General features: G+C 61.1%; 3 protein-coding genes across 3 annotated transcripts; 1 reads left to right on the top strand and 2 right to left on the bottom strand.

Moving 5' to 3' along the window:
• The first annotated feature begins 246 nt into the window (after window positions 1-246).
• On the top strand, window positions 247-6,833 carry klhl18 (kelch-like family member 18). The gene is given in 14 exon segments (XM_057057355.1): window positions 247-445; window positions 1,052-1,182; window positions 1,289-1,429; window positions 2,182-2,387; window positions 2,453-2,603; window positions 4,737-4,873; window positions 4,995-5,093; window positions 5,096-5,140; window positions 5,143-5,215; window positions 5,294-5,398; window positions 5,469-5,580; window positions 5,648-5,671; window positions 5,673-5,753; window positions 5,755-6,833. Coding segments are annotated over 14 exon segments (1,716 nt in total). The 5' UTR covers window positions 247-316; the 3' UTR covers window positions 6,037-6,833.
• A 662-nt stretch (window positions 6,834-7,495) lies between these two features.
• On the bottom strand, window positions 7,496-10,565 carry bfsp2 (beaded filament structural protein 2, phakinin). The gene is given in 10 exon segments (XM_057057293.1): window positions 7,496-7,766; window positions 8,003-8,244; window positions 8,370-8,498; window positions 8,563-8,724; window positions 8,833-8,989; window positions 9,149-9,231; window positions 10,027-10,229; window positions 10,232-10,313; window positions 10,315-10,412; window positions 10,415-10,565. Coding segments are annotated over 10 exon segments (1,299 nt in total). The 5' UTR covers window positions 10,470-10,565; the 3' UTR covers window positions 7,496-7,678.
• An 805-nt stretch (window positions 10,566-11,370) lies between these two features.
• ccr9a (chemokine (C-C motif) receptor 9a) lies at window positions 11,371-13,316 on the bottom strand. Its single transcript, XM_057057311.1, has 3 exons — window positions 13,298-13,316; window positions 13,054-13,174; window positions 11,371-12,974 (listed from the first exon to the last, which is right to left on the bottom strand). Exons 2-3 carry the CDS (start codon window positions 13,084-13,086, stop codon window positions 11,901-11,903), a joined length of 1,107 nt encoding a protein of 368 aa, XP_056913291.1. The 5' UTR covers window positions 13,087-13,174; window positions 13,298-13,316; the 3' UTR covers window positions 11,371-11,900.
• Window positions 13,317-13,844: the final 528 nt, after the last annotated feature.

Here is a 13,844-nt window from a genome sequence, read left to right as displayed (position 1 = left end):
CACACACACACACATTCAGAAAGATGTAGCCTCCATAAACCCACATCTGTCTGGATTCTGTACTAATATCATGTGTGTCAAATATTACAATAATTCTGTCTGACCCTTGACAGGTGGAAAAATACACAATTAGGGCCACACAAATATTTTTAAATAAGCAGTTCATGAGTGAAATAGTTGGCAAGTCTCATATTTTCTACACGGTGAATGCGGGTTTTATTCTGAAGGGCCAAACCGGAAGGCGTCGGTAGGTTTCCTGTGCGTCTACGGCAGCTCGCAAGGCTCAATTCGCACCGTCCCTCAGTTCCTGTTGACGATGGGAGACGTTCTCTGCGAAGAACTCGAGGATTTGGTTCATTTTTCAGTTCACGACCTGCCGGCACGAGGTTATGTCGTCATGGAGGAGATCCGGCGTCAGGGGAAGCTTTGTGACGTCACGCTCAAGGTAATCCCGCCGACGGCTGGAGTTAGCCGCTAGCTAGTTGCTAAGCTAGCTGGACTACGAGCTCAGAAAGTCAACAGCTGATGGGTTCGGTCGTTTATTGACGAGAAGTGACGTCACTGCCTGTTAACGTTTTAGGTTCGGTTCGGCTGGTTGAACCTGTGACCGGAAGCTTAGGAGAGCTGGTTGGCTATCACGTTGTCATGGTGATTGGCGAGCAGGAATGAGCAGATTGAGAGGTGTAACCGTTTAAAGCTGTGGTGGGGGCTGTGGACCCTGGTCCGGGACCCACCCTGGTCCGGGACCGACCCTGGTCCGGGACCCACCCGTCCTGTACGGGACCACACAGCTCAGGCCCAGCAGCAGCCACGGTGCCTTGCTCAGGGGTAACTGGCAGCCCTCTCAGCTGGATGTTTCTGAGCTGAGCTGACCTTTGCCCCCCCAGCTGCCCCCTGGTTCCTCTGTGGTTTGTCCTTTGACCTTTGCTGACCCCGGAACCTGCAACCTTGTGCGAGCTGTTTCTGATGGATGACGTGTGCTCGTGCAGGCTGAGACGGCGGTTGCCGTGCAGGAACAGTTGCCACGGTAACAGCGGCTCTTCTTCCGCAGGTGGGCGATCACAAGTTCAGCGCTCACCGCATCGTGTTGGCCGCCTCCATCCCGTACTTCCACGCCATGTTCACCAACGACATGGTGGAGTGTAAACAGGACGAGATCCTGATGCAGGGCATGGACCCCAGGTAAGACCGGGGGGGGGACCCGCCTGGGGGGGACCCGCCTGGGGGGGACCCGCCTGGGGGGGACCCGCCCACCACAGGGCCCAGTCTAACCCTCCCTCTCCTGCAGCGCTCTGGAGGCCCTGATCAACTTCGCCTACAGTGGCCACGTGGCCATCGACCAGCAGAACGTCCAGTCGCTCCTGATGGGCTCCAGCTTCCTGCAGCTGCAGAACGTCAAAGATGCCTGTTGCTCCTTCCTGCAGGAGAGGTGGGGGCACCACACGTCCTGACCCCCGGGGGGGGCACCACACGTCCTGTCCCCCGGGGGGGTCACCGCGCGTCCTGTCCCCCCCGGGGGGCCACCACACGTCCTGTCCCCCGGGGGGCCACCACACGTCCTGACCCCCGGGGGGGTCACCGCGCGTCCTGTCCCCCCCGGGGGGCCACCACACGTCCTGTCCCCCGGGGGGCACCACACGTCCTGACCCCCGGGGGGGTCACCGCGCGTCCTGTCCCCCCCGGGGGGCCACCACACGTCCTGTCCCCCGGGGGGCACCACACGTCCTGACCCCCGGGGGACAGGATGCGCCCTGACCCCCGGGGGGCACCGCGCCCCTGACCCCCGGGGGGACACCGCGCGTCCTGACCCCCGGGGGGCCACCACACGTCCTGACCCCCGGGGGGCACCACAGTCCTGACCCCCGGGGGGGCACCACACGCCCTGACCCCCGGGGGGCACCACGCGTCCTGACCCCCGGGGGGGCACCACACGCCCTGACCCCGGGGGGCACCACACGTCCTGACCCCCGGGGGGGCCACCACGCGTCCTGTCCCCCGGGGGACACCACGCGTCCTGACCCCGGGGGGCCACCGCGCGCCCTGACCCCCGGGGGGGGGCACCACAAGTCCTGACCCCCGGGGGGCCACCGCGCTCCCTGACCCCGGGGTCAGGACGTGTGGTGGCCCCCACAGTGGCCCAGTGGATCCCCTCACCTGCCCTCACCTGCCCTCTGGTTTCAGGTTACACCCCAAGAACTGCCTGGGAGTGCGGCAGTTCGCCGAGACCATGATGTGCACCACTCTGTACGACTCCGCCAACAACTTCCTGCATCAGCACTTCGTGGAGGTGTCGGTGTCGGAGGAGTTCCTGGGTCTGCGGACCGAGGAGGTTCTGGAGCTGGTGGGCTGTGACGAGCTCAACGTAAAAGCGGAAGAACAGGTGAGTGGTCCGCGGGGCCGGCGGAGGCTGCGCGGGGCTGACCGGTGTGCTGCACCTGTGCAGGTGTTGGAGGCGGTCTGGCCTGGGTTTATCACGACCGGCACCAAAGGGAACCCCTGCTGCCGGACCTGCTGTCCAAGGTCCGGCTGCCTCTGTGCCGACCTCAGTTCCTGACGGACCGCGTGCAGCAGGACGAGCTCGTGCGCTGCTGCCATAAGTGCCGGTGAGACCAGCCTCTGACCCTGGACCAGCCTCTGACCCTGGACCAGCCTCTGACCCTGGACCAGCCTCTGACCCTGGTCCAGCCTCTGACCCTGGACCAGCCTCTCACTGACCCTGGACCAGCCTCTCACTGACCCTGGACCAGCCTCTGACCCTGGACCAGCCTCTGACCCTGGTCCAGCCTCTGACCCTGGACCAGCCTCTGACCCTGGACCAGCCTCTGACTGACCCTGGACCAGCCTCTGACCCTGGACCAGCCTCTGACCCTGGTCCAGCCTCTGACCCTGGACCAGCCTCTCACTGACCCTGGACCAGCCTCTCACTGACCTGGACCAGCCTCTGACCTGGACCAGCCTCTGACCTGGTCCAGCCTCTGACCCTGGACCAGCCTCTGACCCTGGACCAGCCTCTGACCCTGGACCAGCCTCTGACCCTGGTCCAGCCTCTGACCTGGACCAGCCTCTGACCCTGGACCAGCCTCTGACTGACCCTGGACCAGCCTCTGACTGACCCTGGACAGCCTCTGACCTGGACCAGCCTCTGACCCTGTCCAGCCTCTGACCCTGGACCAGCCTCTGACCCTGGACCAGCCTCTGACCCTGGTCCAGCCTCTCACTGACCCTGGACCAGCCTCTGACCCTGGACCAGCCTCTGACCCTGGACCAGCCTCTGACTGACCCTGGACCAGCCTCTGACCCTGGACCAGCCTCTGACTCTGGACCAGCCTCTGACCCTGGTCCAGCCTCTGACTGACCCTGGACCAGCCTCTGACCCTGGACCAGCCTCTCACTGACCCTGGACCAGCCTGACCCTGGACCAGCCTCTGACCCTGGTCCAGCCTCTGACTGAACCTGGACCAGCCTCTGACCCTGGACCAGCCTCTCACTGACCCTGGACCAGCCTCTGACCCTGGACCAGCCTCTGACCCTGGACCAGCCTCTCACTGTCCTGGTCCAGCCTCTGACCCTGGACCAGCCTCTGACCCTGGACCAGCCTCTGACTGACCCTGGACCAGCCTCTGACTGACCCTGGACCAGCCACTGACCTGGACCAGCCTCTGACTGACCCTGGACCAGCCTCTGACCCTGGACCAGCCTCTGACTGACCTGGACCAGCCTCTGACCCTGGACCAGCCTCTGACTGACCTGGACCAGCCTCTGACTGACCCTGGTCCAGCCTCTGACCCTGGACCAGCCTCTGACCCTGGACCAGCCTCTGACTGACCCTGACCAGCCTCTGACTGACCCTGGACCAGCCCTGACCCTGGACCAGCCTCTGACTGACCCTGGACCAGCCTCTGACCCTGGACCAGCCTCTGACTGACCCTGGACCAGCCTCTGACCCTGGTCAGCCTCTGACCCTGGTCCAGCCTCTGACCCTGGACCAGCCTCTGCCCCGGGTCCAGCCTCTCACTGAGGGACCCTGGACCAGCCTCTCACTGACCCTGGACCACCTCTGACCTGGTCCAGCCTCTGACCCTGGCCAGCCTCTCACGGACCCTGGACCAGCCTCTCACTGACCCTGGACCAGCTCTGACTGACCTGGTCCAGCCTCCTGACCCTGGACCAGCCTCTCACTGACCCTGGACCAGCCTCTCACTGACCTGGACCAGCCTCTGACCTTGGACCAGCCTCTCACTGACCCTGGACCAGCCTCTGACCCTGGACCAGCCTCTGACCCTGGACCAGCCTCTGACTGACCCTGGACCAGCCTCTGACCCTGGACCAGCCTCTGACTGACCCTGGACCAGCCTCTGACTGACCTGGACCAGCCTCTGACCCTGGTCCAGCCTCTGACCCTGGACCAGCCTCTGACCCTGGTCCAGCCTCTGAACCCTGGTCCAGCCTCTCACTGACCCTGGACCAGCCTCTGACCCTGGACCAGCCTCTCACTGACCCTGGACCAGCCTCTGACCCTGGACCAGCCTCTGACTGACCCTGGACCAGCCTCTGACCCTGGACCAGCCTCTCACTGACCCTGGACCAGCCTCTGACTGACCCTGGACCAGCCTCTGACCCTGGACCAGCCTCTCAATGACCCTGGACCAGCCTCTGACTGACCCTGGACCAGCCTCTGACCCTGGACCAGCCTCGACCCTGGACAGCCTCTCACTGACCCTTCTGCTTCCTGTCAGGGATCTGGTGGATGAAGCCAAAGATTTCCACCTGATGCCTGAGCGCCGTCCTCACCTGCCGGCCTTCAAGACCAGGCAGAGGTGCTGCACGTCCATCACGGGACTGATCTACGCCGTGGGAGGACTCAACAGCTCAGGTCTGCTGCCTCCTGCCGCTCAGCTAGCTGATGCTAACAGCTAGCTGATGCTAACAGCTAGCTGATGCTAACAGGCGAAGCTACGCTAGGGGGTCGCGCCGCTGATGAAACTGTGTTTCAGGTGATTCCCTGAATGTGGTCGAGGTTTTCGATCCAGTCGGGAACTTCTGGGAGCGCTGTCAACCCATGAAGACGTCCCGCAGCAGAGTGGGCGTGGCCGTGGTAACGGACTGCTGTACGCTATTGGAGGGTACGACGGCCAATCGCGCTCAGCACCGTGGAGGTTTACAACCCCGAGACGGACAGCTGGACCCGCGTGTCTAGCATGAACAGCCAGCGCAGGTTAGCCCTCATGCTAATGGCTGATCGTCCCGTGCGTGTCGCCGGGCTGAATAACCACGTGTGTGGCGTCCTCCTCAGCGCCATGGGAACGGTGGTGATTGATGGACACATCTACGTGTGCGGGGGCTACGACGGGAAATCCTCCCTCAACTCGGTGGAGTGCTATTCCCCGGAAACAGACAGGTGAGTCCCACCTGGGCCCGAGCCCACGCCGGCCCCTGGAGGGGGGCCGCGTCTGACCGTTTCTCCTCAGGTGGACGGTGGCGACGGAGATGAGCGTGAGCCGCAGCGCCGCCGGCGTGACGGTGTTTGACGGACGCGTCTTCGTGTCGGGCGGCCATGACGGGTTACAGATCTTCAACACGGTGAGTTTCCAGGAAGCGTTCGGGGCGTTGCCATGGTTTCACCTGTTGTTCCCGCCCCGGCCTGTAGGTGGAGTTCTACAACCATCACACCAACCTGGTGGCACCCGGCGGCGGCCATGATGAACAAGCGCTGTCGTCACGGGGCGGCGGCCCTGGGCAGCCACATGTACGTGTAGGGGGGGGTACGACGGCTCGGGCTTCTTGAGCGGCGTGGAGGTGTTCAGCTCGGTGTCGGGCCAGTGGAGCCTCCTGGTGGCCATGAACACGCGGCGCAGCAGAGTGTCGCTGGTCTCCACCTCGGGGCATCTGTACGCCGTCGGCGGCTATGACGGACAGTCCAACCTCAGCTCGGTGGAGATGTACAACCCCGACACCAACCGCTGGACCTTCAAGGCTCCCATGGTGTGTCACGAGGGCGGCGTCGGGGTCGGCTGCGTCCCGCTGCCGCCTGTCTAAGCTCCTCCCCCCCACAGTGAGGATGAATTATCAGACAGACCCCCCCTCGGGCAGTTACTGAGCTACATCGGTACGTCGGCCAGACATCTGCACACTGATGTCAGGCCTGTGGAATTCTGGGTAGAAAACTGTAGTTAGCTTGTGAAGGCTAGCTGCTAGCATTGTGAACTCATTTGTGCTCACGGATGTGACTGAACAAGAAAACAAACTACTGAGTGGAAACAAAGCGGGCGTCTCGTCCATGTTTGGGAACAGAGCCGCACCAGGACGCACAACCGTGAGGGCGGTCTGAAGCGGCTGCTCCGACGTGAGCGAGGAGCTTCCAGCGCCCCCTGCTGACCACGGGAGGAAGGACGCGCGCGGCCACGGAGCCACGTCACAACCACGACGCCAAACGTCAGAAATTAGGTCCTAAATGAGAAATGTGGGGTCCCAACGCAGCGTCCTGACGCAGCGCTGATGTTGAGCACGAACCTTCTCAACACCAGCAGGTCCTGCTGAGTGAGGGGAGGGCTCTATTATGGGATGGGCTGGAAGCTTCTGGGTCTGTGGGGGGGTCAGGTTCAACTCAAAGTGCTTCGTTACAGTGTGAACGTCTGCAGAAATTCAGCAAAATATTGATTTTATTTATTCTCAAAATAATGCTTTTATTTTTTGGTTTTACCGCGTCCCCTGTGGTTGTCGTGGTAACAGACTTTCCAGACACTCGCGGGTTAAATGTGTTTGACAGACAGCTTGTACGTTATGATCATGTTAATTATGATGATTGTGGATCATTAAACAGTTTCCTGCCTGAACCCACCTGGTGCTTCTCAACCATGATGATCCACAGCTCAGACCTACAGGGGCCATGAACCATCGGGGGCCCTGAACCATCGGGGGCCATGAACCATCGGGGGCCCTGAACCATCGGGGGCCCTGAACCATCGGGGGCTCTGAACCATCGGGGGCCCTGATCCTACAGGGGCCATGAACCATCGGGGGCCCTGAACCATCGGGGGCCATGAACCATCGGGGGCCCTGAACATCGGGGGCCCTGAGCCTTCGGGGGCCCTGAACCATCGGGGGCCCTGATCCTACAGGGGCCATGAACCATCGGGGGCCCTGAACCATCGGGGGCTCTGAACCATCGGGGGCCCTGATCCTACAGGGGCCATGAACCATCGGGGGCCCTGAACCTTCGGGGGCCCTGAACCATCGGGGGCCCTGAACCATCGGGGGCCATGACCATCGGGGGCCCTGAACCATCGGGGGCCCTGAACCATCGGGGGCCCTGAGCCTTCGGGGGCTCCAACTTCTCAGATTTTGGCAGAAGCTAAAATGCATCCGTCCACCGGGGGCGCCAGCACTTGTCTTTGGGGACTTTTATTGGTTTCAGGTTCTGCATCATGATCTGAGGAAGTTGTTCTTCCTGTGGAACACGTCCGATGGCGCTAACGTTAGCATGTAGCAGCAGATGTGTGATTGTAAGGTTGAAAACTTTATTAAATCTGACAGGATGCAGATAAACACAACGGCCCGTGTGGAGATGGCCCAGCTCGGTCTTCAGATGTTCTCAGGAACTGCCTGCTGTTCATCACGTCTGCATCCTTCACACCTACACACCTGCCCAGGTCCGAACCAGCCAGAAGGTTGGCGGCGATCACTGACCCGGCCCTCCTGGTCCTGCAGCGTCTGGAGCAGCAGAGGTCTCAGCAGCTCCCTGGAGCTCCGAGTGAAGACCAGGACACCTGAACGGGTCATCAGAAAGACAACAGCACCATTTTACAACCCACGAGGCTTCGACTGTCCTGGTTCTGCAGACGCCCACGGTCCCCTGGTGGCCGTGAAGGTCCGAAGAGTCACATTTGCCTCCTACCGCCAATGTCGGCGAGGTCAATAAATTCATGTAAATGGCACATTTGGGTTTTAAGCTAAAAAGACTGGTTCCTCCCAGTGGCTGCTGGGAGGAACCCTGGAGACTCACTGGGGCTCCACCAGCTGAACGCGGCTTTCCTCTCCGTCCAGGATCCCGTGGTACAGGCCGATCTCCTGCTCCAGCCGCAGCTTGTTGCTCAGCAGCGTGTCGTAATCCCGCCGCTGCTGGTCGATCTCGCCGTGCACGTCGGCCAGCTCCGCCTCCAGCCGGGCCACCACCGAGCCCAGATTCTGCAGCTCCATGTCGTGCCAGTGCCGGGCGTCGCCCAGCGAGTTCTCCAGGCCTCGTTTCTGCAGGGGGCAGGAGCACACGGGTCAGGTGCGGAGCGGCGCCGGGCCAGGCGCGGAGCGGCGCCGGGCCCGGCGCAGAGCGGCACCGGGCCAGGTGCCGGGCAGGTGATGGACCGCGCTCTCACCAGCGCTCTGATGGACTCGATCTCCGCCTGCAGACTCTGGATTCTGCAGCCGTTGTCGCTGCACTCGGCTTTCAGCGCCTCCAGCTGTTCCTCCCCAGGACTCAGTCTGCTGCTCACGCACGGCGCCTCCTGCAGGAACCAGCGTTAATCAGCAGCTGAGGCGTGAGGACACCTGTGCAGGTGAGAGCCTCACCTTACGGTCCAGGTAACAGTCGGTCTCTGCTCGGTTCTTCTCCGTGACCTTCTCCCAGTGGCTCCTGATGTAGGCCAGGATCTGGTTAAGACTGGTTTCTATTGGAGCGTCGGGTTCGTCCACTTCTCGCCCGGCCATCTGATTGTAGAGGACTCGTACGTCCTGGAAGGTCAGAAGGTTTGACAGGTCATGTGATGTGATGTGGAGGAGCAACGACCTTCTGACCCGGGTCGGGCGACTCCTGAGACGCTACGGTGAGTCTGGTGGGACCTGCTCGTGCTCGTGCTCCAGGTTCCGCAGCTCTGCCCTCATGTCCTCCATCTGCTCCTCCAGCTCCGTCTTGGTCAGGTTTGCGTCGTCGATCACCTTGTAGAGGGAGCCGATCTCCTCCTGCACCGCCTTCTTGAACGGCTGCTCGTTCTCGTACCTGCGGAACAAAAGTTCACCTCAGGTGGCGTCTCTGCACAAGGACCCCAGTCAGAACCGCAGGTCTGAGACGGGGCCTGACTGGGCCGGAGCTTCAGCAGGAACGTGCGCGTGGATCAGTGGTTAGTGGTTAACGGGGGAGACGTGTTTGCTGGCCAACCTCTCCTTGAAGTCTTCAGCGTTGGCCTGAATGTTCTCTGTCTGGAGCATCAGTCGAGCGTTGTCCAGGATGGCTTCACTGACCTGGGAAAACACCGGAAATCAGAGATGATCCGGGCCCCGACCGCTGACCCCCCCACCCGTGACCCCCGACCCTGAGCCCAACCCTGAGCCCCGACCCTGAGCCCCGACCTAAAAACCACGTCTGAACCCTCAAACAGGCCTTTGAATTTGTGAGGACCACCCAAAATGTCCTCACTTCCCAAATGTGTCCTCACATTGCCAGTAAAATGAATGTTGGCAGTCATACACACACCACACACACACACACACACAACACACACACGCATATACACACCACACACACACACACGCATACATACAACGCACACACATACACACCACACACACACCCACACACCCCCACACATACACACACACACACATACACACACACACACACACACGCATACACACACACACACACGCATACACACACACACACACATACACACACACACACCACACACACTCTACACCACACACCACACACACCTACACACACCCACACACACCACCACCACCCACACAACACACACACACTCACACACACCCGCTACCCACCCACCCACCCATACACACCACACACCCACACCCCACACGCATACCACACACATGCCACACCCAACACACCCACACACACACACCCCATACACACCCCCACACCCACACCCACCCACTCCCACACACCCCACACCACCACCACCACCACCCACCCCCACCACCCCCAACACGCGCGCAGCCTGGGCTGGCTCATGGACCAGCTGTGGTGGACTCCAACGCCTCCCTACAGATCCCAGAGGTGCTCCCCGTGCTCACCTGTCTGTAGACATCCTCCCACTCCCCCCTGAGGGGCCCCCAGGCTCCAGCACTGGAGGCCTTGCGGTCCAGACTCAGCCGGATCTGTTCCTCCAGCTGGCGGTTCAGTTCCTCCAGTGCTCTCACTTTGTCTCTGTACTCCATCAGGCAACTGTTCATGGCCCCGGCGGCGGCGCCCCCGTGACCCGCCCCCCCTTCCCCGGCCGTGGGAGCAGCGGCGTTGCGCTGCTCCTCATTCCCTGCAGGAAGACTCTGCTGATGCCCAGAGCCCGACGGGACCCCTCCGCGTCCCCAGGCACGAGGGCCCCCCGAACGCCTGGCAGAACCCACGTAGACTCCTCGAGAGCTGGTCCCCCCCGAGTGGATGCGCCCACAGACGGTGGTGACGGGCGCTCAGAGGACGGTGGTCCCAGCAGGGACGAGCGGCGTCTCGGCAGAGGCATTGGTGCAGAGGGTCAAACCGCTCGGGCTCCTCGCCGCCGGGATTTATGGGGGCACGGAGTTCTGGAAACATGGCTGCCTTTTGTTGGTGACCCAGCCTTTGTCCTCGTGGAAACATGGAGTCAGATTTCTGCTGAGCTGGTCGGAGTCAGGAAGAGTCCTGAAACACACACACACACACCACACACACACACACACACACACACACACACACACACACCTTTGTTTGCATGAATCCACCCCCTCACCCTCTAACGAACCATCATCACCCCGACCCTCAATGTCCTGACTTCACAATAAAAGTCTCCTCTCCTCTCCTCTCCTCTCCTCTCCTCTCCTCTGCTCTCCTCTCCTCTCCCCTCCTCTCCTCTCCTCTCCTCTCCTCGCTCCCCCTCTCCCCCTCCTCTCCTCTTCCTCCTCTCCCCCTCTCCCCCTCCTCTCTCTCTCCTCCCCCCTCCTCCCCTCCCCTCCCTCCTCTCCTCTCCCCTCCTCTCCCCCCTCCTCTCCCTCCCCCCTGCTCCCTCCTCTCCCCCCGATCCTCCCTCTCCTCCTCCACTCCCCCTCCTCTCCCCCCTCCCCCTCTCCTCTCCCCCCCCCTCTCCCCCCTCCCCTCTCCTCTCCTCCTCGCCCCCCTCCTCTCCTCCCCCCTCCCCCCCTCCTCTCCCTCCCCCTAGCCCCCACCCCTCCCCCTCCTCCCCCCTCCTCGACACCCCTCCCCCTCTCTCTCCTCTCTCCTCTCCCCTCCCCTCCTCTCCTCCCCCTCCTCTCCTCCTCCCCCCCTCCCCTCCTCTCCTCTTCCTCTCGCCCCCCCCTCCTCTCTCTCCTCCCCCCTCCCCCCCTCCTCCTCCCCCTCTCCCCCCCCTCCCCCCCTCCCTCCTCCCCCCTCCACAATAAAAGCTCACCTTCTTTAATCAGCAGACTTTATTTCCATTTTTCACACCTTTCAATCACAAGTTTGCAGCTTTTTTCTATGTTACAGGCACGAATGTGTTTTCAGGTTTAAAAACAAAAACAGGATTTCGATGAGGAAGGATATGAAGTAACAAGTGTGACAGTGCATCACAGACTTCCTCCTGTTTTTCATGCGCACATGTTTTACGTGGTTTAACGATGAAATGTTTATCAGAGCAGAATCTGAAACCACACCAGAGAATCGGAGAGGCTTTGCCTGTCGTCGCATCTATTAGCATGTGTTAGCACGTGTTAGCACGTTAGCAGCGAGGTTCATCCAGTGTAAACAAGCAGCAGACTTTATTCTGATGTCCAGCCTAACTGTGCGATGAGAAAAACAACATGGTCACATGACCAGAGTCAAACAACAGCAGCTGAAATCACAGTTAGATGAGCAAGTTCTGGAAACTCAGCACTTGTTTGTGAAAATATGACACACAAAGATTTGAAACTGCTTTACAAAGTGAATCTGAATGGAGCCTCTACAGCGACAAGGCTGCCGAGGTTTCACTGTCAGACATCACGGAGGCTCTGGTGGAACTGAGAGGACTCCTGCAGAACTTGCTGGGCTGCATCTTATGGGCCGTCTGGTGGCGGCGGACGCGCAGCAGCGTCATCATGTCCCGGCGAAAGCGCACGCCAACAAAAGCGTAGAGGAAGGGGTTGAGGCAGGCGTGCGTGTAAGCCAGACTCATCAAGACCTGCTTCACCGTGTTCATCCGTTTCCAGTCCTCACAGTCCGTCATGGTCATGTTGGAGGCCTGCACCGCCTCCATCACCAGCACGCCGTTGTAGGGCAGCTGGGACACGACGAACACCAGCACAACCACCAGGATGACGCGCATGGCCTTGTGCTTCTGGAAGTTTTGGGCCTTGAGCAGCCGGACGACAATGAAGGTGTAGCAGAAGGCCATGATGATGAAAGGCAGGCAGAAGCCCATGCTCACCTGCAGGGACAGCGTCAGGATCTTGGTGAGGTTGCCCAGCTGGGGGGGAAAAACCATCCTGCAGAACTGCTGCTCCCCCACCTCTGCCGTGGTGGCAAACACCAGCTCCGGGATGGCCAGCAGCACGGCCAGCAGCCACACCCCCAAACAGACCAGCAGGCTGAGGCGGCGGCGCTCCAGCCGCGAGTTCTGAGCCTTGACGGCCCGGACGATGACCACGTAGCGGTCCACGCTGATGCAGGTGAGCAGAAGCATGCTGCTGAACAGGTTGACTTTGTAGACCGCCGCGATCACCTTGCACAGGCCGGAGCCAAACGTCCAACCGTGTAACGCCTCGGCCGCCCACAGGGGAAGCGTGATGAGGAAGAGCAGGTCAGCCACTGCCAGGTTCAGCAGGTAAACATCTGTCATGGTTTTCAGCCGCTGCTGGAAGTTCAGGTAGATCCACATCACGGCCAGGTTCCCCGCTCCACCCACCATGGCGATGAGCCAAAAGAGCGGCGGCTGATAGCGGCGCCGGAAGGCCATCACCGACTCCTGGGTACACAGCAGGTCGGGGTAGTCGTAGTCGTCGTCGGTGGTGGGCGAAAAGCTCACGAGGAACGAGTCCTGAGGAGAACAGACACGACTTTAGCTGGGTTCCCACATCTGAGCAAAGCCCGGCGAGCGACCACGAGGACTCTGTCACCTCTGTGGGGAACACGGTCATGTAGCTGTCCATGGAGTCCTGAGGGCAGGTGCTCGAGGGTCAGGAACGCTGAGGAGGAGATGGTCTCTGGGGAGGTTCTGGGGCTCCACTTCAGCTGGCTCTATAAACACAGGTGGTTAACGCGACCAAAATGAGGCAGGTGAGCAGAAACACCTTGTTTCTGAAGAGCAGAAGTAAAACCAGAAGAAAAGAGAAGAAACAGCAGTTATGAAAGCAGACTCACGTTTCTCTGTCGGCTCGCGTCTGTCTGGCAGAGAAGAGTGTTGAAAGAAGAAGTTTCACAGGAGGAGGAGCGTCGTGGGAGGAGGAGGAGCGCTGTGAGAGGAGGAGGAAAAGGAGCGCCGTGAGAGGAGAAGGAGCGTCGTGAGAGGAGGAGGAGCGCCGTGAGAGGAGGAGGAAAAGGAGTGCCGTGAGAGGAGGAGGAAGAGGAGCGCCGTGAGAGGAAGAGGAAAAGGAGCACCGTGAGGAGGAGGAGGAGGAGCGCCGTGAGAGGAGGAGGAAAAGGAGCGCCGTGAGAGGAGGAGGAAAAGGAGTGCCGTGAGAGGAGGAGGAAGAGGAGCGCCGTGAGAGGAAGAGGAGCACCGTGAGAGGAGGAGGAAGAGGAGCGCCGTGTGAGAGGAAGAGGAGCGCCGTGAGAGGAGGAGGAAAAGGAGCGCCGTGAGAGGAGGAGGAAGAGGAGCGCCGTGAGAGGAAGAGGAGCACCGTGAGAGGAGGAGGAAAAGGAGCGCCGTGAGAGGAGGAGGAAAAGGAGCGCCGTGAGAGGAAGAGGA

The sequence above is a fragment of the Takifugu flavidus genome, chromosome 15 (assembly GCF_003711565.1).
Source record: "Takifugu flavidus isolate HTHZ2018 chromosome 15, ASM371156v2, whole genome shotgun sequence".
Lineage (NCBI taxonomy): Eukaryota > Metazoa > Chordata > Actinopteri > Tetraodontiformes > Tetraodontidae > Takifugu > Takifugu flavidus.
Note: the sequence above shows the minus strand (reverse complement) of the source record. Positions and strands in the feature narration are given on the sequence as shown.